This window comes from Melospiza georgiana, chromosome 14 (genome assembly GCF_028018845.1).
Source record: "Melospiza georgiana isolate bMelGeo1 chromosome 14, bMelGeo1.pri, whole genome shotgun sequence".
Classification (NCBI taxonomy): domain Eukaryota; kingdom Metazoa; phylum Chordata; class Aves; order Passeriformes; family Passerellidae; genus Melospiza; species Melospiza georgiana.
Genome location: NC_080443.1, coordinates 20,299,850 through 20,321,982, shown reverse-complemented (window position 1 = coordinate 20,321,982; position 22,133 = coordinate 20,299,850). Strand labels below are relative to the sequence as shown.

General features: G+C 56.8%; 2 protein-coding genes across 2 annotated transcripts in view; one reads left to right on the top strand and one right to left on the bottom strand.

Annotated features, from left to right (window-relative positions):
- Nucleotides 1-22,133, top strand: part of FANCA (FA complementation group A) — a 319,775-nt gene that overhangs the window by 259,410 nt on the left and 38,232 nt on the right. The gene's annotated exons all lie outside the window — the stretch shown is intronic.
- ACSF3 (acyl-CoA synthetase family member 3) overlaps nucleotides 2,472-22,133 on the bottom strand; it is a 53,473-nt gene continuing 33,811 nt past the window's right edge. The window contains exons 7-10 of the mRNA XM_058034426.1: nucleotides 20,835-20,961; nucleotides 5,019-5,153; nucleotides 4,817-4,928; nucleotides 2,472-3,026 (exon numbers count right to left, since the gene is read on the bottom strand). Coding sequence (XP_057890409.1) covers nucleotides 2,909-3,026; nucleotides 4,817-4,928; nucleotides 5,019-5,153; nucleotides 20,835-20,961 — 492 coding nt within the window. The 3' untranslated portion in view covers nucleotides 2,472-2,908. The remainder of the gene's footprint in view (nucleotides 3,027-4,816; nucleotides 4,929-5,018; nucleotides 5,154-20,834; nucleotides 20,962-22,133) is intronic.

The following is a 22,133-nucleotide window of genomic DNA, read 5'->3' as shown; positions in this document are numbered from 1 at the left end:
GACGTGTCTGGAGCCGGTGAGTGTCGGGCACGGGTGACCCGCGGCGTGGCCGGGCCGTGGCGGGGGCAGCGGCGCTCACTTGCCCGTCTGTCTGTCCGATCCCATCCGTCCGCCCCGCCGCCCCGTCACCCCGCATCAGCGTCAGGGCGAGGAGCGGCGCTGGCCGGGGGAGCTGGGGCCGCCCCCAGCCCTGCCAGCCCTGCCAGCCCTGCCAGCCGAGCAGATGTTCCGTGCCACCGGCACCGAGCGGGCAGGGCGGACGTGATGGCTCTGACAGGGCTCCAGCCCCGCTCCTGGGGACAGGGCTGGCCACGGCCGCGGCACGGGATCTGCGACAGCCCCTGCAAACCGCGCCTCCCGCCATTTGGGCTCCCACAAATGCTGGCCAGCCCAGGACTGCGACTTCCCGCGCTGCTCTGGGTGCTGGGTGTCCCGATTTTGGAGCGCTCTCCCTCCCATGGCACCCCTGAGCTGCTCAGCTGCGCAAGTGTCACTCACGGGTGCAGGGAGCAGTCGTACCCACTGTGTGTGCTGGGACAATGACATCCAGGACCGGCCGTGACCCCAGTGGGGCACAGCCGTGTCCCTCAGGTGTGGCATGGTGCACCGGGACCAGCTGTGACCCCAGGGCAGTGCCTGGGGGGGTCAGGGCAGTGCCAGGGGGGCAGAGGGAACAGCTGGGAGAGCAGAGGTGCCACACGCCAGCACAGCCCCATAAAGCCACCGGAGCTTGGGTTTTATGTGGCAATAAAAGATAATGTCAGCTATAAAGTGCTAGAGCAGGTCCTGGTGCGCCGAGCTGGGGGGGCACAGAGGGGTGGGCAGCCCCCAGCTCCCTGGGGATGCCCCAGCAGGGCAACACATCCTCGGGGTGAGGGGGTCCCCAGCTGGGGACACCCCCAGCGCTGTCACGGGCTGAGGTTACGGTCAATGCATTAAAGCTGCTGCTTTGGGTGGTGGTTGTTGTTGTTTTAATGGTTTTATTGGGTGATGCTGGGCCGGGCCTGGCAGGCCCTAATGAAGGAGATTGATGGCTTAATCGCCTGCAGCCATTACGGGGTAATTGAATGGTTGTGTACACATGATCCCACCGTCAATGCCGTGTGGCTCGCAGGAGCAGTGCCTGGAGCTGGGGGGGACACGCTGAGCCCCCTGCAGTGTGGGGGGAGCAGAGCCCACGGCCTTGGGATCCCATCCATCCCCACGGTCCTGGCTGTGCTGGTGTCCCTGGAGGTCCCCAGGTCCATCCAGTGGCACCAGGTCACCCCATCCAGCTCAGCTCCCACTCAGGCCACTGTCACCAGGTGTTTTAATGATGCTTTTAATTAACAGGTCCCAGCTACAGGGATGTTGAGCAGCGTGGGAGTGGAGCTGGGAGCAGGAGGGCCCAGCAGGGATGGCAGCCCCAAACTGGGCTCACCCCTGAGCCCTCCCTGTGGGAATCCCCGAGGAGCAAACCTGGCACAGCCCAGGCTGGTCCCTGCCGAGGTGTGAGTCCAGCTCCTCATTCCGAGTGTGACAGCCAGGTGTTTTACAGTATTTGCTACCTGTGATCATCCATCACAGCAATCGATAGCGTTCCTGCAGAGCTTTATTAATGATCTTGTCACCGGGCTGGTGCAGGGTGCCCGGGGTTGTCGAGAATGATAGATCATTAAGAGCTTTTGCTGCTATTTATTCTCCAGTGACCTTGTCTCTCTCCATTGTTGCTTGCTTAAGAGTTATGAATGCGAGACATGATAATTTGATATTGATCTATTTGGTAAGTTAAAAAATTTACTGCATCGTTGATGTTTTAACAAAGGATGGGCCGGGGCCCTCCCGCTGCTGTGGGCTGCACACGTGTGAGTCCCTGTGCCTGCCACGTGGGACAGACACACACTGAGAGGCGCCTCGGGAGCTCTGGGTGTCCCTCGTGTCCCCATCTCAGGTCCTTTTGAGCCTGAAGTACGGAAATCCAGGAGATGCAACAGTGGGCAGGGTGTTGGGATGGACAGAGGGGGCCCATGGCCAGACCCCAGCGCAGTGGGCTGGAGAAATCATGTCCCCATCCACACCCCCTTCCCCTTTTCCCAGCCCCACTCTCATCCCAGCCTCTCCCTGCCTGCTCTGCCCAGCACTGTGTGCCTGCCATGGTCCCTCCATGGTCCCCTCCACGTCCTCCCAGATTTTTGGGGCTCTGGTGACCCTAACAAAGGAATCCCTGTAATTACTCGTGCTCCCTGTTCCTCCTGCCCTCTCTGGTGCTCCCAGAGCCCCACACTGGACAGGACCAGAGCAGATGGACCCAATGGATGGGGGCTGCTGTGCCCCACTGGCACCATCACCCCCCTGGGGCTGGCAGCTCATGTGTGGAGTCAAACAGGCCAAACTTCCACGCTGAAATGTAGGATTCATCGTGAAATGTGGGATTCATCAATAGAGCACTGGGGTCACTTGGTGGTGGCGGATGAACTGGATAACAGAGTCAGTATTTGTGTGTGATTTTAGATTTATTCTTTATTTCTGCTGGGAAATCATTCCCTGTGAGGGTGGGCAGGCCCTGGCACAGGTGCCCAGAGCAGCTGGGGCTGTCCCTGGATCCCTGGCAGTGCCCAAGGTTGGACAGGGCTTGGAGCAGCCTGGGACAGTGGGAGGTGTCCCTGCCATGGCAGGGGTGGCACTGGATGCACTTTAAGGTCCCTTCCAACCCAAACCATTCTGTGATTCCTGCAAAGGGCTCCCCACAAGGAAACCCCAACCTTGCAGCTCTGGCTCAGCTCAGCCAGGAGGGACAAACCCTATTGTTATTGGACATTCATCAAGGGCTAGGCTGCAGTCAGCGAGCCCAGAGCTGCCAGGGACGATCCCCCGGCTCCTCCTCAGGGGCAGGATGCCCTGGATCAGGGCCAAGCCCCCCAGGTGGGCCCTAGGCTGGGTAAAAGCGTTTCAGCAGCTCCTTCTTGTTGACTTTGCCCATCTGGTTGCGCGGGATCTCCTCCACCACGATCAGCTCTGTCGGGATGGCGTAGGGAGCCATGGTGTCCCTGGAACACCAAACTGGGCTGTCAGGGCTGGGCAGGGCCAGCTGAGCCTTCCCAGGAGCCCAACCAGCCCCAGCTGGGACCCCCACCCACGGCCCAGGAGCCCATTTAAGCTCAGCCCTCCCAGAGATGTGGCAGGATGTTCGTTCCCAGTTTGTCTCTGCAGGCCCTGCAGCTGGGATCAGCGATGTCCCCAGGGCAGGGACAGCGCTGTGAGGAGTGCAGGGCCCCACGCGCTCCTGGTGCCAGCCCCGAGGTGCCCAGGTGAGTCCCTCCGGGGGATTGGTGACCGATCGGCGATCCCAGCCCCATCCCGAGCGCAGGGAGGGCTCTGCTGCCTTCTGCTGCCCGTGTGTCACCAAGGCCGGGCCGTGCCCAGCGCCTGGCACTGGCCCCAGGGTGAGATGCCAGGGCGGCCTCCCCATGCCACCAGCGCCCGGCCAGCTCGGGATGGCGCCTGTCGCCGCGGAGCGCCGGGCACGGCGAGAGCCGCAAAAGGAATCACTCTGAGGAGGGACATGTGTCTCCTGCCAGCAGGGCGAGAACGGGGCCCGGCCAGCCTAAGTGACAGAGAAAATAAAGGGGAGAGACAGCGCGAGAGGGAGAGACGGGCGGGGAGCGCAGCCGGGCCCTGCGGGGCATTCGCGTTCAAGGGCTCCGGAGCCGCGTCCGTCACAGGGCTGGGGACAGCCAGATCCCTGTCACAGGGCTGGGGACAGCCACATCCCTGTCACAGGGCTGGGGACAGCCACATCCCCGTCACAGGGCTGAGGACAGCCACATCCCTGTCACAGGGCTGGGGACAGCCACGTCCCTGTCACAGGGCTGGGGACAGCCAGATCCCCGTGACAGGGCTGGGGACAGCCACATCCCTGTCACAGGGCTGGGGACAGCCACGTCCCCGTCACAGGGCTGGGGACAGCCGCATCCCCGTCACGGGGCTGGGGACAGCCAGATCCCCGTCACAGGGCTGGGGACAGCCAGATCCCCGTGACAGGGCTGGGGACAGCCACATCCCTGTCACAGGGCTGGGGACAGCCAGATCCCCGTGATAGGGCTGGGGACAGCCAGATCCCTGTCACAGGGCTGGGGACAGCCACATCCCTGTCACAGGGCTGGGGACAGCCGGGCTGGGGACAGCCGCGTCCCCGTCACAGGGCTGGGGACAGCCACATCCCCGTCACGGGGCTGGGGACAGCCACGGGAGGAGACGTGCAGGGAACACTCTGGGAGGGGGGCCTGGGCAAAGCCCCCTGCCCGGCACCCCCAGAACAGCCTGGGGGATCCCCAAGGCTGCAGGTGGGGCATGGAGGGATCTCCTGGCTGGGTCACCAATGTCCCCAGCACGGGATTTAGGGACGAGCAGCTCATCTCTCCTGTGAGGAAAAGCTGAGAGAGGTGGGCTTGTTCAGGTGGGAGAAGAAGAGACTTTCTATGAGAACTTTGTTATCGGGCCTGGAGTGCTTGGACAAGGGGGAATGGCTTCAAACTGCCAAAGGGAAGGGACGGATGGGATATTGGGAAGAAATTCTTCCCTGGGAGGGTGAAGAGGCCCTGGCACAATTGCCCAGAGAAATTGTGGCTGCCCTTGGATCCCCTGGAAGCATCTAAGGCCAGGCTGGACAGGGCTGGGAGCACCCTGGCCTAGTGAAGGTGTCCCTGCCCACGGAAGGGGTGACACTGGGTGAGCCTTAAGATCCCTTCGCACCTAAACCATTCCGTGACTCTGTGATCCTCTCCATGAGGACACTGCTGGCTTTGAGCCTGCTCCCTGTCCCCTCCTGGGGTTTTACCTGGCCCAGTCCTTGAGGTCCTTCACGGAGAGCATCTGGCCCTGGCGCAGCTTCACCACGGCGCTGACCCGCTGTCCCCACACCGCGTCCGGGGGCCCGATCACCGCCACGTCTGCAGGGACAGCAGGGACCCTCAGGGACCTGGGCACAGCTGGGCACAGGTGTGAGGGCGAGGGAAATGCCACGGGATGTCAGCACACACCTGTGATGTGGGGGTGTGCCAGCAGCTGCCGCTCCACCTCCAGCGCGCTGACCTTGAACCCCCCGTTCTTGATGATGTCCACCGAGGTGCGGCCCTTGATCCAGTACACCCCATCCTTGTAGGCTGCCGTGTCTCCTGGAAAACACACAGCTCCATCAGAGGCTGCTCCTTCACCCCCTCTGCCTCTCCTGGCACGGGGATGTGGCACTCAGCTGGCGCTGCAAGGGGCAATGGGCTCCCACTGCTGCAAGGGATGGATATTGGGAAGCAATTCTTGGCTGTGAGGCCCTGGAACAGGGTGCCCAGAGAAGTTGTGGCTGCCCCTGGATCCCTGGAAGTGTCCAAGGCCAGGCTGGACAGGGCTTGGAACAGCCTGGGATAGTGGAAGGTGGAATGAGATGAGCTTTAAGGTCCTTCCAAACGAAACCATTCTGTGACTCCACAAAAAAAAAAAAAAAGGTGGAGAATGACATTGGGAAAATGAGCCTGTCTTGAGCAAGATGTTTGGTCCAACCTGTCCTTCCCACAGGTGTGATCCCATAATCAGCCCAGCCCAGGTACCACAGGATGTGCCAGCATGATGCAGTTTTCACAGCCCATTTCCAGCTCACCTCTGGCACCGTGGTGCAGCAAAGGCCCAGAGATTTAAACTGTCAGGGCAAGGAAACATCAGAATGAGTGCTGAAAATCCAGGCTGCTCCCCAGAAGAGCTGTGTCCCTGCTCAGCTGGAACCTGCCAAAATCCTGAGCAGCTCAGCCCAGCCAAGGAATGATTGATTGTTCCTGTATTTCCCTGCCCCTTGGCGCTCTGTGACTGCTGAAGGCTGCCTGGAATATTCTGGAGTTGGGGACAGTTTGAAACTGGGGCTCTCTGGGTGTTTGGAGTGGGGAGGAAGTTGTGGCTGCTGTGATGAACTGCCTCCTGCTCCCTGATCCTGGGGTGTGTGACTGACACACGGTGGGACAGGGGACAGTGATTAACTGGTGCCACTGGGAGAGGCAGGAGCTGCTTATTCACAGAGAGAAGGTGGGGAGAGGAGAGGGAATTCAGCCCTGCCCCAGTGGCACACAGCTCCCATGTCACTCTCTGGGGTGTCAGCACAGGAAACCAGCCACATTTACTGGGGTGAGTGATCCCTGGCAGCTCTGCTCCCCACACAGATCCCTGCATTGCACGGGCAGCACAGCCCAGGCAGGGGATCTGTCACATTATCATTGTGACTGCTGGGAGCTCCTGGGCCCAGCTCTGTAATTCCCCCCATCTCCTCCTCTCCATCTCCTCTCCAGCAGCAGGCCCTGGCTGTCAGTGCCCACGCTGACAGCCCCGAGTGCCCTGGGGACGCCATCCACTGAGGACAGCCCTGTCACCCTCTGCCCTGCACCATCTGCTTCCAGCCCAGCACATCAGGCAGCACTCCCTGCCTCCCCAGCCAGTGGGGGATTCCACACCACTTAAAAGGAGATGCTGAATTTACTCACTGAATTTACTGACTGTCCCCAGCAGGGCTGAGTGTCACCTCCAACGTGGGGCTGCCCCGAGAGCCACAGCAAGGACTGTGCCTGTGCTGCTGGGGGTCACAGGTGAGTTCCTACCCCATGACTCACCTGTGCCTGTCCTGCTGGGGGTCACAGGTGAGTCCCTGCCCCATCCATCCATCCCCCAGCCCTGGATGGAGCTGCTGCTGCTGTGTCCCATCCATCCCAGCTGCTCCATCCAGCAGGATGCAGCTCAGAACCACAACCAGCGCTCCCTGCCCTGGTCCAGCTGCAGCAGAAAGGGAATTTTGGCAGATGAGAGGAGGGTCTGTGACACCCCCTCTCCTGCCCTGCCTGCCTGGGGCACTGCACACAGAGCTGTGGCAGCAGCACCTCGTGGCACGTGGGGCCGTGGGATTGCTGCTCCCTGACAGCAGCCGTCACTGCTACCTTTGGATTTGTTTCAAGATGCTCAGTGGGCATCTGTTCTGTGAAATGTTAAAAGCTCTGCTGAGCTGCATACTGAGCAGGCTCTGTGCTGGTGGGGGCTGCCCTTTGCTGGAGTTACAGGCAGTTACAGATATATTTATCCAGTAAAAAACGTAGAATTAGGGGAAGGTTTGGGTTGGAAGGACTTTAAAACTCATCTTGTTCCACCCCTGCCATGGCAGGGACACCTTCCACTGTCCCAGGGTGCTCCAAGCCCTGTCCAGCCTGGCCTTGGACACCTCCAGGGATCCAGGGGCAGCCACAGCTGCTCTGGATAACCTGCTTCAGCCCTCACCACCCAGAGAGATGCAGGAGACACAGGCAATGGAGACCAACATTTCCCAACTCAAACTGCAGAGATTTCTGCCGTGAGGTTCCTCGAGTTGCAAAATCCTCACTGCAAACACACAAGGGCCCTTGGGACTCTGCTGCAGTTTGAGCACCTCCTTCAGTGAGTGCTGAGACCTCGTGGGCACCCAGAGGCTGCTGGAGCTGATTCCCAGGGTGTGGAGAACAACGAGAGCCCCTCTGCTCCTCGAGCTGAGCTGCAGGATCAAACCCTCACCTGTGTCAACACCCTCACCTGTACAGCGTGGTTTGTTCCTGGCAAACACAGCACAGCTCCCACATCAAAGCCACGACCAGCTATTGACCTGGGGAACACTTGGGCTCAGGAAAGGAAACACTGAGTGGCTTTGGGGAGGTCTAAGGTAGCTGAAGTATGCACAAAAAAGGACTTTTTAGGTAAATCAGGTGACTTCAGCCTGGTGTAGACAGAGGTCAGGGATGTTCTGGGATGTGCTGGGCAAACAGGGACAGTGCTGGCTTTGCACTGGGGCTCTGTGGGTGCAGGATTCCAAGCCTGCACAGGGGTGATGAGGAGAGGTGGGCCCACCCCAGGCTCACCAGCCTGCCTGGGGCACAGCCGTCCCTCGGGAGCCCGTGCCTGTTTGCCAACAGGTGTCACCAGCTTGGTGGCAGTGACAGCACAGACGCGCGAGCCGCGAGTGGCAGCGGGGCTGGCCCGGAGCAGGCGGTGCCACCGCGATTTGCAAACTGTCACTGAGCTGTCACAGAGCTGCCACCAGGCTCCCCCGGCTCTGGGAGCTGCCTCCCCGCCCCACGGGACCCCCGCACCTCCTCCTTGGTGCTCAGGGCTCCACAGGGACCCGGCAGGTGCTTCCCAGGCTATTTCAGGGGTGGTGCCAGCTCTGGGAGAGTGAAAAGGTCTGTTAGGGCAGAGGAGCTGGTGCTGCCCTTTGAGTGTGGTGCACACAAGAGAATCCGCTTGCAAGGGGGAGATCAGTGGAATCCTTTTGTCCTGCCACAGCTGATCTGAGAGCAGGGATGTTTCTGGCCTGGCTGTGCCCTGGGTGCTCTCCCATCCAAGGATGGGCACTGCCAGGTTGCTACCAAAGCCCACAGTCCAGTGCCACCAGCATCATTCCCAGGGATGTGGTTCTTTGCAGCTGTGATGTCCTCCCATGCCTGCCACAGCTCCAGCAGACCAAGTGCTGCACAGCAGAAAACGCCAAGAAACAGCAAACGTCCTTTAGAAAGGCAAATTATTTTGCTGATTATTTCAGCCTCCTGCTCTGAGCAGTTCGTGCTCCAGCCCGGAGCTCCAGGGGATGCTGGGGGGCTCCTCCCTGCCAGCAGAGGATGTGCTTGGAGCACTTTCAAATATTAATTAGACCCTTTTGCTGTTAATGAGTCACTCCTGATTTTTGCAAACTTTTGGCTCCATGCAGAGCCCAGCCCAGTGCTCCTCAGAGTGGGGACAGGGAGCAGGAAAGTCTCACAGCCACTCCTCCAGGTGACACAGAGATCTCCTCGGGGGACAGCCACCGTGTGCCACCCCTGGGCAGCCAGCAGAGCTCCTTCAGACCACACGGTGCACCTTGCTCCTTTGGGGGCCTTTGCTTATTTTTATTTTTCCCCAAATTCCAGGAGGAATTCCCTGCTGTCAGCTGCTCTCCTGCCTTGAGGATTCCTCATTTCCAGAGGGAAGAGCTGAGCACACCCTCCTGCATTCCTCTGGAATTGCTGCTCTCACCCAGTGAGTAAATGTGTGGGGGACCAGCAAGCTCCCAGCTTGCAGGGAATAATCAATCTTTGCCCTTCTTGGTGCCTTTCAGCAGAGGATCCCCAAGCACACTGATCCAGAGGCTGATCAGGCACAAAGGGAGCAGCTGGGGGTGAGGAGGAGCCCCTGTGGGATGAGCAGTGGCCTCACACCCCAGGAGCAGTGGGCAGGAGGCTCTGGATCTTTGCTGTACCCTGGCATTAGCTCCTACCTGCCTCCCACAAGCACTGCTGGTGCTGCTGCTCCACCAGGCTGGGGCAGAGCTCAGCCTCTGGCACACACACCTCACTCATTAGGTCAGGATTTATTTTCCAGGTAGGATTGGTCCAGCAGCCCAGGCAGGTGATGAAGAGCCTGAACCCTGATCCTGATCCACACCTCTGGGAGAGCAGAGCCAAAATCTGGGAGCTCAAACCCCCTTTGGCAGGTGAGCATTTTGCAGGAGCAAGTCTCCAAGCCCAGCACCCACAGCTGGATGGGGACCAGCCAGGGCTTGTGATGGTCCCCCTGAGCACTCAGAGGATGCTGGCTGGAAGGTCCTCCTCTATTCTCCTCCATCCTCCTCCTTTCAGCAGAGTTTTCCTGCCTGCAGATCAGGCCATGGGAATGCTCCTTCCCAGGCTTTGGAATCCCCCTGCAGCCACAAGCTCCACGTGCCTGTCACATTTCCCACGTGCTTTCAAGTTTCCCTGCTCTTTCCAGAGCAGTTTAGTGTCTCACCACCCTCCTAAACTCCTGGGAAGGATGTTTTTGCAGGTGGCACAGACGCAGTGGGGCTGGGCAGCTGCTGAGGGTGGCACTGCAGTGACATTGCTGTGCTCACTCTGCCTCTCTTCCCCTCCCTCTGGGCACGAGCTCCCAAGCCCAGTGCAAAGAGAAATGGTTTGTTCCCATTCCCAGAGGCTCCTGTGCTGGAGAAAAGCCACGTGGGGTGGATAAATGATTATAAGGCAGGTGCTAAAGGCTTTTTATAGGAATTAGATAATCCATCCCCTCTGTGGGATGGGTGGCCGAGCGCTGCCTCTCTGTCACAGGCATCCACCTTTCCCTGCCCCCACACCAGGAAAACTGCCTGCACAGATCCCCCATCTGCTCCCATCCATCACACACTTCACTCCAGTTTATTAGCTGGAATAAATCATAAATATTTCATTATATATCAGCGGCGCTGGGCTCGGGGAAGGTGCAATCCATCACCCTGCTCCCCCGACCTGCACAGTGCAAGCAGCTTTCCAGTCTATTAAACAAGATTGATACACTGTGCCAGCCTGGTGGGGCATTTATCCACGCAGCCCTGGCACAGGGAGGGCACAGGATGCACGGGCAGCCCAGCCACAAACCCTGCAGAGCAAGAGGCAGAGTCCTCCTCCAAGTATGCCACGGGAATGCTGCTGGCATGGGGAGAACCATGGAATTATTCAGCTTAAAAAGGCCCTTGGAAAAGGAAAGTCCACCCATTCCCCAGCACTAACGCGTGTCCCCAAGTGCCACATCCTCATGGTTTTAAATCCCTGCAGGGATGGAGGCTCCGCTGCTGCCCTGGGCAGCCCTTCCCATGAGGAAAGCTCCCCTGATTTCCAAGGCTGTTAGATACCAGGGAAGGCTGCTCACTCTTGTTCCCTAGGAGAAGAGATGGGAGAAGACACCATGGCAAAGCAGGGCCCAGCTGAATCATCACCCTGCCTTCAACAGGGACCTTCCAGCCCGTCCCAGCTCAGGAATTCCCCCTCATCCTCCAGGTGGGACCTCCCTCCACGCCACATCTCCCTGCAGGACCAGCAGCACCCTCACTGTGGGTCACTCCCTGCTGGAATCCTGTGCTTGGGTGAGTTCCCAGCACCTGAGAGACGCAGCTCAGTGATCCAGAGCCTGCCTGGCACTGCTGGGATTGATGGGAGCCATCCCTGCTCCTGCAGGGGTTGGGGCTCAGCAGCACTGATGTATGTGCACAGATCTCTTTCATGAAATGCTGAATGATAGGCTGAATAACTGAGCACCTTTAGCTTGATTTATTGCGTGGAAGTGAGGAATGCCTGTCCCTGCTGTCAGCCATCTTGGCTGCCAACAGAGGTCACGAGCACTAATTGTAGCTAATTAACATTAATTAGACTGGGGAAAGACCGGGTCTGCTCTCCCCAGTGATCCCCATCCACCCCAGCCCTCCAGCACTCCCATTCCCTGGGAGCAGGCTGCATTCCCAGCAGCTCCTGGTAATGCCAGCCCACTGAAATCATCAGCTCCTGCCTTTCCCCACCTTCCCCACCCTGCTCAGAGCAGGAGGGTGAGACCTGCCCGGCCCCAGAGTGCAGCTCCCTGCTCCCTTTGGAGCGTGTCCCAACCCTGGAGTGGCTCCTGGGGGACACCTGAGTCCACCCACCCTCCCCAGCTCACCTGGGCCAGCAGTGCCCTCCTTGGGCTCACAGGAGATCCTGTCCAAGGGCACTGGGGCTGCTCTGGGCTCCCTCTGGATTTGGACAGCCCGTGATCATTAACAGAGCATGAAAGGCTCCTGACCGGGAGAGTCTGAAACTTCCTCAGAAAACCACATGTATATTAATTGCACTGCCATTATTCCTGAGGAAAGCCTCTCCCCAGCAGCTCCCTGGGTGCAGGACAAAGCCTTGCCCGGTGTCCCTGCCCTGCCCAGCAGAGCCAGGGCACGGGGAAGGGCTGGCACTGCCTCTGGGCCCAGCTGCTCTCCTGGCACGGGCGGCCCTGGCTGGCAGCACAGCCCCAAACCGCTGCCAGCATCCTCCAGCAGGGCCCAGGGCCAGGGAGGGGAGAGGCTGAGCAGCTGCAGATCCATCCCGGGGCTGGGCACAGGCAGGGGAGCTCAGCCTGGAGCTGCTGCTCTCCAGGCAGCCCCAGCTGCACTCACAGAGCCAGCGGGAGGAGATGCTGCAGCCAGGGAGCTGCCCCAGGGCTGGAGCCAGGCTGGGACACCTGGGGGGGCTCACCTGGAGGGGAGAAGCTCCAGGGAGAGCTCAGAGCCCCTGAAGGGCTCCAGGAGAGCTGGGGAGGGACTGGGGACAGGCATGGAGGGACAGGACACAGGGAATGGATTTAAACTGAAAGGGGGTAGGGTTAGATGGGATATCACGGTGAAATCCTTCTCTGTGAGGGTGTGAGGCCCTGGCACAGGTGCCCAGAGCAGCTGGGGCTGCCCGTGGATCCCTGGCAGTGCCCAAGGCCAGGCTGGACAGGGCTGGGAGCATCTGGGACAATGGGAGGTGTCCCTGCCTGAGGGAATGGGCACAGCCCCAAAACTGCCACAGCTCCAGGAGGGTTTGGACAACGCTCTCAGGCACAGGCTGGGATTGTTGGGGGTCTGTGCAAGGCCAGGATTTGTACTTTGATATCTTAATGCATCCCTTCCAGCTGAGGCTATTCCATGACTGATCTGGGACAGGCTTTGGGTCATCTTCAAGCTGCCTGCTCCCAGGAGAAAGGGAACAATGCACTCCCCACTCTCAAAACTTCTCCAGAGACTCCTGGAGCAGCCAGCACGAGGAGAAAATAAAACCAGAAATAAATAAAAAAAAGCAGGGCCCAGGCTGGAATGAATTCCTGTCATGCTCTGTAGCAGGGAACTTTGTATTCCACAGGCAGCAGCTCTGAGCCTGCTGTCAGAGCCACGCTGGGAGAAAGGGCAGAACCCTGCTGAGATGAAAGAATGGGAAGCACTGGAACAGCCTCCCCTGGCATTTACACCTGGAAAAAAAAATAAATCACTCAAGGGCATCTCACAAAGAGCTGTGCTAATAAGGCTCTCCCCCCCACGCTGTGTGGCTGCGTGGGACATGGAGCAGAGCCAGCAGAGCTGCAGCAGCTCAGGGACCTGCAGGGGAAAGGAGCAGGTAACACAAGCCTGAGCCAAGCCTCAGCTGAGCTCTGCCCACCCTGCTTCCAGCCAGGGGGCAGAGGGGCTTGGGCACCTGCCCTGAGTGCAGCTACCCCTCGTCTTGGCTGATCTCTCAGAGATCCCTTCCCCTCACACAGGTGTTTTCCAAAGGCTCCTCACATTTACTGCACCCCTCACATTTACTGCACCCCTCAGCAGGGTGAGGTCAGGCTGATGCCCACTGACCCTCCTGGCTTGTCTGCACATCCCATTTCCTTCACCACCCACATTCCCCCTCCACAACCCCATCCTGGCTCCTGTGAGCGGGTTCATCCCACCACACAAACCCTTCCCTGCTCCCAGGAGGATTTTTCTCCTTGTCTGAGCACAGGGAAGAAGGCAGGGCAGTGTTTGGGCATCACCCTCTGGTGTCAGAGTCCCACTGCACTGTGTCTGCACCCAGGATCCTCCTGGGGCAGGGAAAGCAGCATCCACTGCACCCCTTCTCCAAGCCCTCCATCTCCCACCCCTTCTCCAGCCCATCCCTCTTCCATCCCTTCTCCAGCCCATCCCTCTCCCATCCCCTGCAAGCCAGACCTCCCAACACACCCCCTGGGCAGCAGCTTTGCCCACCAGGTACAAAGAGCCACGTTTGCCCTGCTGTTCCTGCTGCAGATGGTCCCTGCTCCAGCCTTGGCCTGGGCTGGCACTGACCCCCTCCCACAGCCTGTGCCAGGACAGGACAGCACCAAATGGAAACTCAGCCTTGGCAAAGCCTGGCAGAGCCTCGGATGCTGCCTGCCCTGGCAGAGGTGCTGCTGCTCCTCATTTTTATCTCATTTCTTCAGCCCAGCATGGCCAGGAGCCTCTCCAAGGCCTCAGAGCTGAAGGACAGGAGCAGATGAACTCTCCCCAGGCTGCATGTCCTGCCCCAATGGAAAGCAGTGACAAACCAGGCAGACCTGGGAGGTTTCTGCAAAGCAGGCAGCCAAGGGTTTGGAGGTTGAGTCCTCACCAGCAGGAACTCAGGGGTGGCTGATATGACACAAGCAGACTGAGCAGGGACCCCCCTGCTCCTCCAGCCTGAATTACTGCAGACGGGTTTGCCCAGAGGAGCAGCCAGAAAAGAAAATGGGTAAGTAAAAATGAAAAACACTTCTTTTTTTCACATTAGCATTTAAATATTTATGGAAATCCCTGCAGACAAGGAGAAGAAAAGGAAAATTCAAAGAGTATTAAATAAGTAAATGCTCCAAGGTGTGGCTGCATGTGGCTGGTGGAGCTTTGGATAGTGTGGTAACAAAAAATAATAATGGTAATAATAAAAACATTAGAGCAGATCCCCCTGCTCCCTGCAGCCCCTGAGGGACAATCAAACCTTAGCAAAAGGCAGAATCACCTCTTCCTTTCCATGCAGTGACCCGGGGCCTTGGACACTGCCAGGGATGCAGGGGCAGCCCCAGCTGCTCTGGGCACCTGTGCCAGGGCCTGCCCACCCTCCTAGGGAACAATTCCTGCCTAAATCCCTGAAATGGGATGGAATTGACCAAGATGGGATGGGAGGGATGATCCCCAGCAGCCAGGAGCTGGTCCCAGGCTCTCCCTCCAGGCTGTGGGAGCAGCACTGCTGCAGCAGAGCAGCCACAGAACAAAAGGGAAGAGCTGGATTTTGGAGCTGCAGGTGCCTGCTGTTCCCACTGCCTCTCAGCTGGGGAGCAATTGCTCCATGCCTCTGGAAAGGAGCCTCAGTGCAGCAGAGGTTCTCAAGGAAGGGAAGGGTTGGCATCCAAGATGTTTGATACGACGAGAGCAGAGCTTCAGAGAGTAAACAAATTCTGTGCCAAAAGCTGCTCTCATTTACAGCTACAAAAATCCCAAGTCACTCTGAGCTGCTGAAAACATCAGTCTCACCAGCAGCCAGGGAATCAGAATCAGGGAATCACGGAATGCTTTGGGTTGGAAGGGAGCTTAAAGCTCATCTCGTTCCACCCTACCCATGTGCTGGTGACCCCAAGGCTTCCAGTAGCCAGGCAAATGAAATGGAAATACTATAATGGAAATATCCTGGAAATACTGAATCCTCAAGGAGAAGGAGTAAATACTCAAGCAGGAAGCAGAAAAGGGAATTCTCTCTCCAAAGTGCTCTGAGTGTGTGTAAGGAGCCTCTGGGGGTGATAAAGGCTGATATACCAGAAAATATTCCATCTTTATGTTTTTAATTTTAGAAGCACTTCCTAAATTAGGGCTGGGTGGACAGGGGAGCCCAGTGTATGCCTGGTCTGGCTTCTGCTCCTGCTCCTTCCTACAGCAGCGTGTTTGGGGTGCCCCTGGCGTTTTTGGGGTGTCCTTCCATGGCATTTGTGGGAAGGAGGCTCCCAAAGGCAGCAGCTGAGTGCTGCCATCCTGCCCCAGCCCAGAGCTGACCCCACCAGGAGCTGCTCCAGGCAGGAGCCCCTGCTCCATCCACAGGGATCTCACCAGTAACTCACATCATTCCAGCACATTGCAATTAGGGAATCATCTCCGTAAAAACAGAATTTGCATTAGCTGGATTTGTGAGTAGGAAAGCCACTGCAAACAAACAGAAAACCTGCAGATTAAGATGCTAATTAGATGCATTTCTATTTATAATCTGCCTTGATCAGCCTCAAGTATTTTCTCTTTCAGGTGTCTGTGCTCCACCCACGGATGTGAGCAATTCCCCTGGCAGGGAAACACCTGCAGCTCCCTGGGGACAGCCAAGCATGGGGAAAAGGCTGAGCAGGGGGACGGGGCTGCATCCTGCTCCTGCTCGTCAGGCACAGCCCCAGAGCAGGCAGGGGCTGGGGGTGACCTGCCAGGGGGACGGGGCTGCATCCTGCTCCTGCTCCTCAGGCACAGCCCCAGAGCAGGCAGGAGCTGGGGGTGACCTGCCCTGGGCCTTTCCTGCAAACAGCACATGGCTCCGTGCTGGGAACTGCAGGAGGCTCTGCCCTTCCCACCAGAAGGGGTGGGAATCACAGATTCATGGAATTAGCTGGAAAAGATCTTTAAGATCATCAAGTTTGACCATCAGCCCTGCACCACCACCATGGTCCCCCTGACCACGTCCCCCCGTGTCACATCTATGTTTTTCCAACACTTTCAGGGATGGGGACTCCATCACTGCCCTTTCCATGAAGAAATTTTCCCCATCTCCACCCTAAACCTTCTCTAAGGTCATTTTGTCTCATTCTGTCCCTTGTTTCCCCCCTGGCTGTCCCCTCCTGTCAGGGAACTGAGCAGAGCCACAGGGTCCCCCCTGATCCCCCTTTTCACCAGGCTGAGCCCCTTCCCAGCTCCCTCAGCCCCTCCTGCTGCTCCAGTCATGATGGGAGGGTTGGATCTGATGGCATTGAAAGGTTCTCCCTCCCCCAAAGTATTCCATGATTGTGTGGAATCTGCAGGGGCCAGGCTGGGAACGGCAGGGATCTGCAGCTGGTGTCAGCTGAGTCTGAAAATGACACAGAGACAGCAGGAGGTGACTGAGACCAGTCAGAGGCACTGGGACCATCCCCTGCACTGGGACTCAGGGCTGCATGTTCCATTTTTGGAGCCAGCTGGGAATTCAGGGCTGAGTGGGATGTTCCCAGCTAAGCCAGGGCTTGTCCTTGGTGCTTGGATTTGTAATCACAGTGGAAAAACATCTTCTTTTTGTTGTTGGGTTTTGTTTGTTTTGTTTTGTTTTCCCTGGAGTTCCTCCTTCACTGCAGAACATCCAGAAGGAATAAAGAAACAGCAGGCCCACTCTGTTGTCCCTCTAAAACCTTAACAACAGGATATGAGAAGTGTTTTGGGCATAGGATTTATTACTGATGGGGTTCAGGGGCATTTGTGACCTGGGCAGAAGGATCCAGCAAAAATTCACTGATAAACCAAGATATAACAATGTGAAAAACAGCTCCAAGGTTGTGGGGGTTTTTGAAATGCAGCTCAAAGAAAGAAATTTAAAAGAAATGAGTCATCATTCTGCAGGGTGCATCAAACAAGTTAAATAACTCTTACTTTCTTAACAACATATTAATCAAAGTGCATTGATTCTTGAATCAGATTCTACTCCCAACAAGCTCTCTATCTTCTCCATCCTGATGCATGCATTAAGAGAGTTTTATTCTGACAGATACAATATAGCAATCAATAAAATCTTATTATATGGAGCAGGGATACATGGATTTGTTGCAGGATTTATGCACTACTTTCAAACCCGGTGCTATTTCATGTCTCAGCCTTAACCTGTAATTGAAAATAAATCTCCCTGAATACACCAGATTCTAATTTTCTGGATCTGTGGGCAAACGTGAATGGAAGCTGCCCTTCCCTGGGGGAGCAGGCTGCTCTCAGGCCCTGTGGCTGCCCAGGGAGCACGGCTGGAGTGGCAGATTTGGGCACCATGGTGGGCACCCAGCACGCTCCCAAAGCCACCTGGCAGTGGGGACAACACAGCCTGGCAGTGCCAGGGCATGGCCCAGGGGGGCATGGCAAGGCTGGGAGGGAGGGAGGGATGGATGGATGGATGGATGGATGGATGGATGGATGGATGGATGGATGGATGATGGATGGATGGATGGATGGATGGATGGATGATGGATGGATGGATGGATGGATGGATGGATGGATGGATGGATGATGGATGGATGATGGATGGATGGATGGATGGATGGATGGATGGAGGATGGATGATGGATGGATGGATGGATGGATGGATGGATGGATGATGGATGGATGATGGATGGATGGATGGATGGATGGATGGATGGATGGATGGATGGATGATGGATGGATGGATGGATGATGGAGGGATGGATGGATGGATGGATGGATGGATGGATGGATGATGGATGGATGGATGGATGGATGGATGGATGGATGGATGGATGGATGATGGATGGATGGATGGATGGATGGATGGATGGATGATGGATGGATGGATGGATGATGGATGGATGGATGGATGGATGGATGGATGGATGATGGATGGATGGATGGATGGATGGATGGATGATGGATGGATGGATGGATGGATGATGGATGGATGGATGGATGATGGATGGATGGATGGATGGATGGATGGATGGATGGATGGATGGATGGATGGATGATGGATGGATGGATGGATGCATGCATGGATGGAGGGATGATGGAGGGATAGATGGACACCAGGATGACCATGGAAGCTGCTGTTTCTCTGCTGCTTTCCTCCAATTCCCAAGTTTTGGGAACTGGATCATGGTTCACAGGATTTTGCTCACAGGATCATGGAATGGTTTGGGCTGGAAAGGACCTTAAAGACCACCCAGTGCCACCCACTGCCATGGGCAGGAACACCTTTCACTGTCCCAGGTTTCTCCAAAACCTTGCCTTGGGCACTTCCAGGGATCCAGGAGCAGCCACAGCTTCTCTGGGCACCCTGTGCCAGGGCCTCGTGCTAAAAAACCTCTTCCTTCCCTCTCCTCCCCTCTCAGGAGCAGGTGAGGGTTTGAGGCTGCCTCTCACCTGGCAGGGCCTGGCACAGCTGGGCAGGAGCTGGGCAGGCTCAGCAGGGACAGCAGCCAGATGCCCACAGGCGTTTTTCCTCTGGGCTCAGCTCGGCCTCAGAGGGCTCGGTGCCACTTGGATGGATGACAGCAGGTGGAAACCCAGCAGTCTCCCTGGAAATGGCTGGAGGGGACTTTGATCTCAGCAGCTCTGTCAACAGCGTTAATACAATAAAAATAATCAAATTCACTGGGATGGAAATGAGACATGGAGGGATCAGCAGCCAGCAGCACAAATCCCAGGGAATAAAGAGGATGGGAGCAACAGCACATCCCCTCTGCATCACCAGGAGTTCAGAGTCTTCTCAGAAGAGCCATGATCTTGAATTCATCAAAGTCACTGGGTTTTTTCCCCATTTTTTTTGGGCAGGGCTTGGAGCAACCTGGTCTAGTGGAAGGTGTCCTTGTTCATGGGACAGGATGAGCTTAAAGGTCTCTCCCCATCCAGAGTTATCCCCATAACTCTGTGAAAGCCCAGCCCTGAGGGACCTGGCCACCACCTGCAGCCTGCAGGTCACTGCTGGGGACACCACCAGGGTCAGCAGTGAGCAGAACACTGGCACAGAGTCAGGAAAGCCATGGCTGGGGCTTTGGGAACACCCTGTGCTGCCATTCAGCCTCACCTGTAAAACACTCACCTGGATGACCTGGAAGTGGCAGACACAGGGAATTACAGCCTGGATTCACCTCTGCTGGATCCTGCCAGTGTGGTTTTGGCTCCAGGGTAACCAGTTTGTGCTTAATGGGGATAATTCACCCTCCAGATCCAATCCCTGTGACAGGACACAACCCCTTTCATTCCCTCAAGGGTTTTTTACCACCACAGGACATTTGCCACCTCTGAGTGATCTCCAGAGGCTGCTGATGAGGCTGGGGCAGGCAGAGTGAGAGGATGGGGCCATGGGATTGCTCCTGGCACTGCTGGATAAATGAGGCTTGGGAAAAACCCAGTCCCACTGACCTGATATCCACGAGAGATGCAGCAGGAGAGGGAAGGAAGGGAAGGAAGGCAGAGTGGGGGTAGGGATGGGGAAGGGAGTTCAAACCTCCCACCTGAGGGAAGGGGGACATCAGGGAGGTCACCTGCCTGCTGGGGGGGTTGTCCAAGCCCCCCCTGACCCACCCTGAACCCCCCACTCCTGTCACTGCTCCCCTCCCTTGTTTCCAGCTCTGAGCTTTGCTCAGTGGGCGAAAGGGTTAAGTTTAATTTATACTGATTTCTATTTAATATCATTCTCTCCCCGTAGGAGCCGGCAGCTGTGAGCTGATTGTAGTCCCTCATTATGCAGTCTGTATCACTAATGGCCTGTGACAAAGGCATGCCATCTTCCCGGCCTTACCCCCGAGAGCCAATTAAACACACATACTCCCTTCCTGTTTGCGGCGCATTACAATGAAATTAAACTGAATTTCAAAATCATTTTCTCCTAAAGACATCTCTTTGCAATAATTAATGCACGCTATTCCTTTGCAGCTGAAATATTCATCAGGAGTGTTGACTAGAAAAAATTTTTGAAGCTGATTGCCCTGCACCCCACGTGAGGGCTGGCGATGCTCCGGTGCCAGCCCGCGGTGCCCGCCTGGCCTGGGGACTCAGGGTGACACTGCTGGCAGAGCGAGCTCTGCTTCAGGAGAACAATTAGAATAAATCACAGCTTCTCCAGGAACCAGCAATAAATCAGCTTACACAGGAGGCATCAGAAATCCAGCCTGACTGCTGCCACCACAGCACTGCTAACACACAGTAAAGAGGGGAATGGGGAAATCGGAGCTGCGGGTGGAATGGGAAAATCAGAGAACCCCAGAATCACTGAGGCTGGAAAAGACCTCCAAGGTCATCGAGTCCAACCCGTGACTGATCCCCACCGTGTCACCCATCCCAGAGCACTGAGTGTCACAGCCAGCTGCTCCTTGGATACCTCCAGGGATGGGGACTCCAGCAGCTCCCTGGGCAGCCCCTGCCAATGAACAACCCTTCCCATTGTGAAATTCCTGCTGATGTCGAACCTGAGCTTCCCCTGGCACAGCCTGAGGCCATTTCCTCAAATCACTGGAAGTGGAGCCCAACCCCCACCTGGCCACACACCCCTCTCAGGGGGCTCTAGTTGGTAGTTAATGACTCTGAGACACAATCCCTGTGTAAATTGAGACAAATCCCACCTGTCTGCAAAGCTGGATTCCCAGGAAAACATTGAGCACTGGCATTTCATGCCTAGGAGCAAAGGACCCCAAACACCCCCCATCACTCGGTGACTCACCATGGCCGAGGCTGGCATGGAAGCACATCCAGCCTGCACTCCCAGCTCTCTCCAACCCTCCCAGCCACCCCGAGCTGCTGTCCCTGTCCCTGTGCCTGTGCCAGGACCCCGTACCTGTCCGGAACCATCCGTCGGGCGTGAAGGCGTCCGCGCTCTCCTTGGGGCGGTTCCAGTACTCGCGGAACACCGAGGGCCCCTTCACCTGCAGCTCCCCCTCCTGTCCCTCCAGGCCCGGGGTCACCTAGGACAGGCACACGGTCAGTGCAGCTCCCATCACCTGTCCCCAATGTCACATTGCTCTGGCTGCCCTGGGTGACTCAGACCCTGGCATGGAGTCACAAACACCCGTGCCATCCATTTTAGCCCATGGAAACAACTCCCAACTTTGTGTGAGGATTTACAAGCCACAAGAGTTTGAGTAGAATGACAGTTAATTTGTCACAGGTTGAAAAAGTAGAATTTTGAGGTTTTAGAATGGGGGTTCAAGAGGAGGAACCAAAATGGAGGAATCTGGGTGTGTTCTGTCCTTCTTGTCCTCCATCTTCTGCTGTGATGGTGGCACTTCTGGATTGGTTTAGACAGACTGTATAACATAGGTGATAGGTATTGGAAAATGATTGTAAATAAAGTACACGTAGTTCTTAGTATAAAAAGTTAACACCACCCCAAGGGCAGGCACTGTGCCACAACCCGACCTGCCAGACAGACCTCAGCAGGTCAGAGAAAGAATGGAATAGATTAAGAGAAAATAAACAACCTTGAAAAGCAGAACTGAGGAATCTCAACTTCTTCTTTGGTCACGGGGCTGGGAAAAAAGAGATTTTCTAATACCTTGGGGGTCATTTCAACCACAGAAACCTGAGACCCCAGCAGCACAGCAGGAAGCGTGCAGGACCCACACCATGGGCTCTTCCAGCCCTGGCCAAGCTCCACCACACCCTGCCCACCTGCAGGACCTCTCTCCTCAGGTGGAAGGGCTCATCCAGGTGTTTTTGATTTCCAAAGCACTGGCAATGAGCAGCTGTGTTATAGGAAAACAAGGATTGCCACCCTGGAACTTCCAGCTGCTGGGAGAGAGGTCACACGGGCAGAAGTGCAGGAAATACTCTTGGGGATGGGATGGTCCTTTCTGAGCCCTCCCAGGGACCCAGGGGCAGCCAGAGCTTCTCACAGCCAGGAATTCCATCCCAATCTCCCATCTAACCCATTCTCTGTCAGTTGAAACCCATAACCAAGGTGTGCAAAGGCGCTGCTGGGATGGCAGGGTGCTGTGGGATGTGCCTGGACACACTGCTCCATGGAGAACAGCTCAGGAACAGAAATTCCAAACCATTTTCCTAGCCACGTTGTACCTGAGCTGCTGCAATGGCCAGGATCCACCTGGGACCCCAAAACTCAGCAGTGCCAGAAACA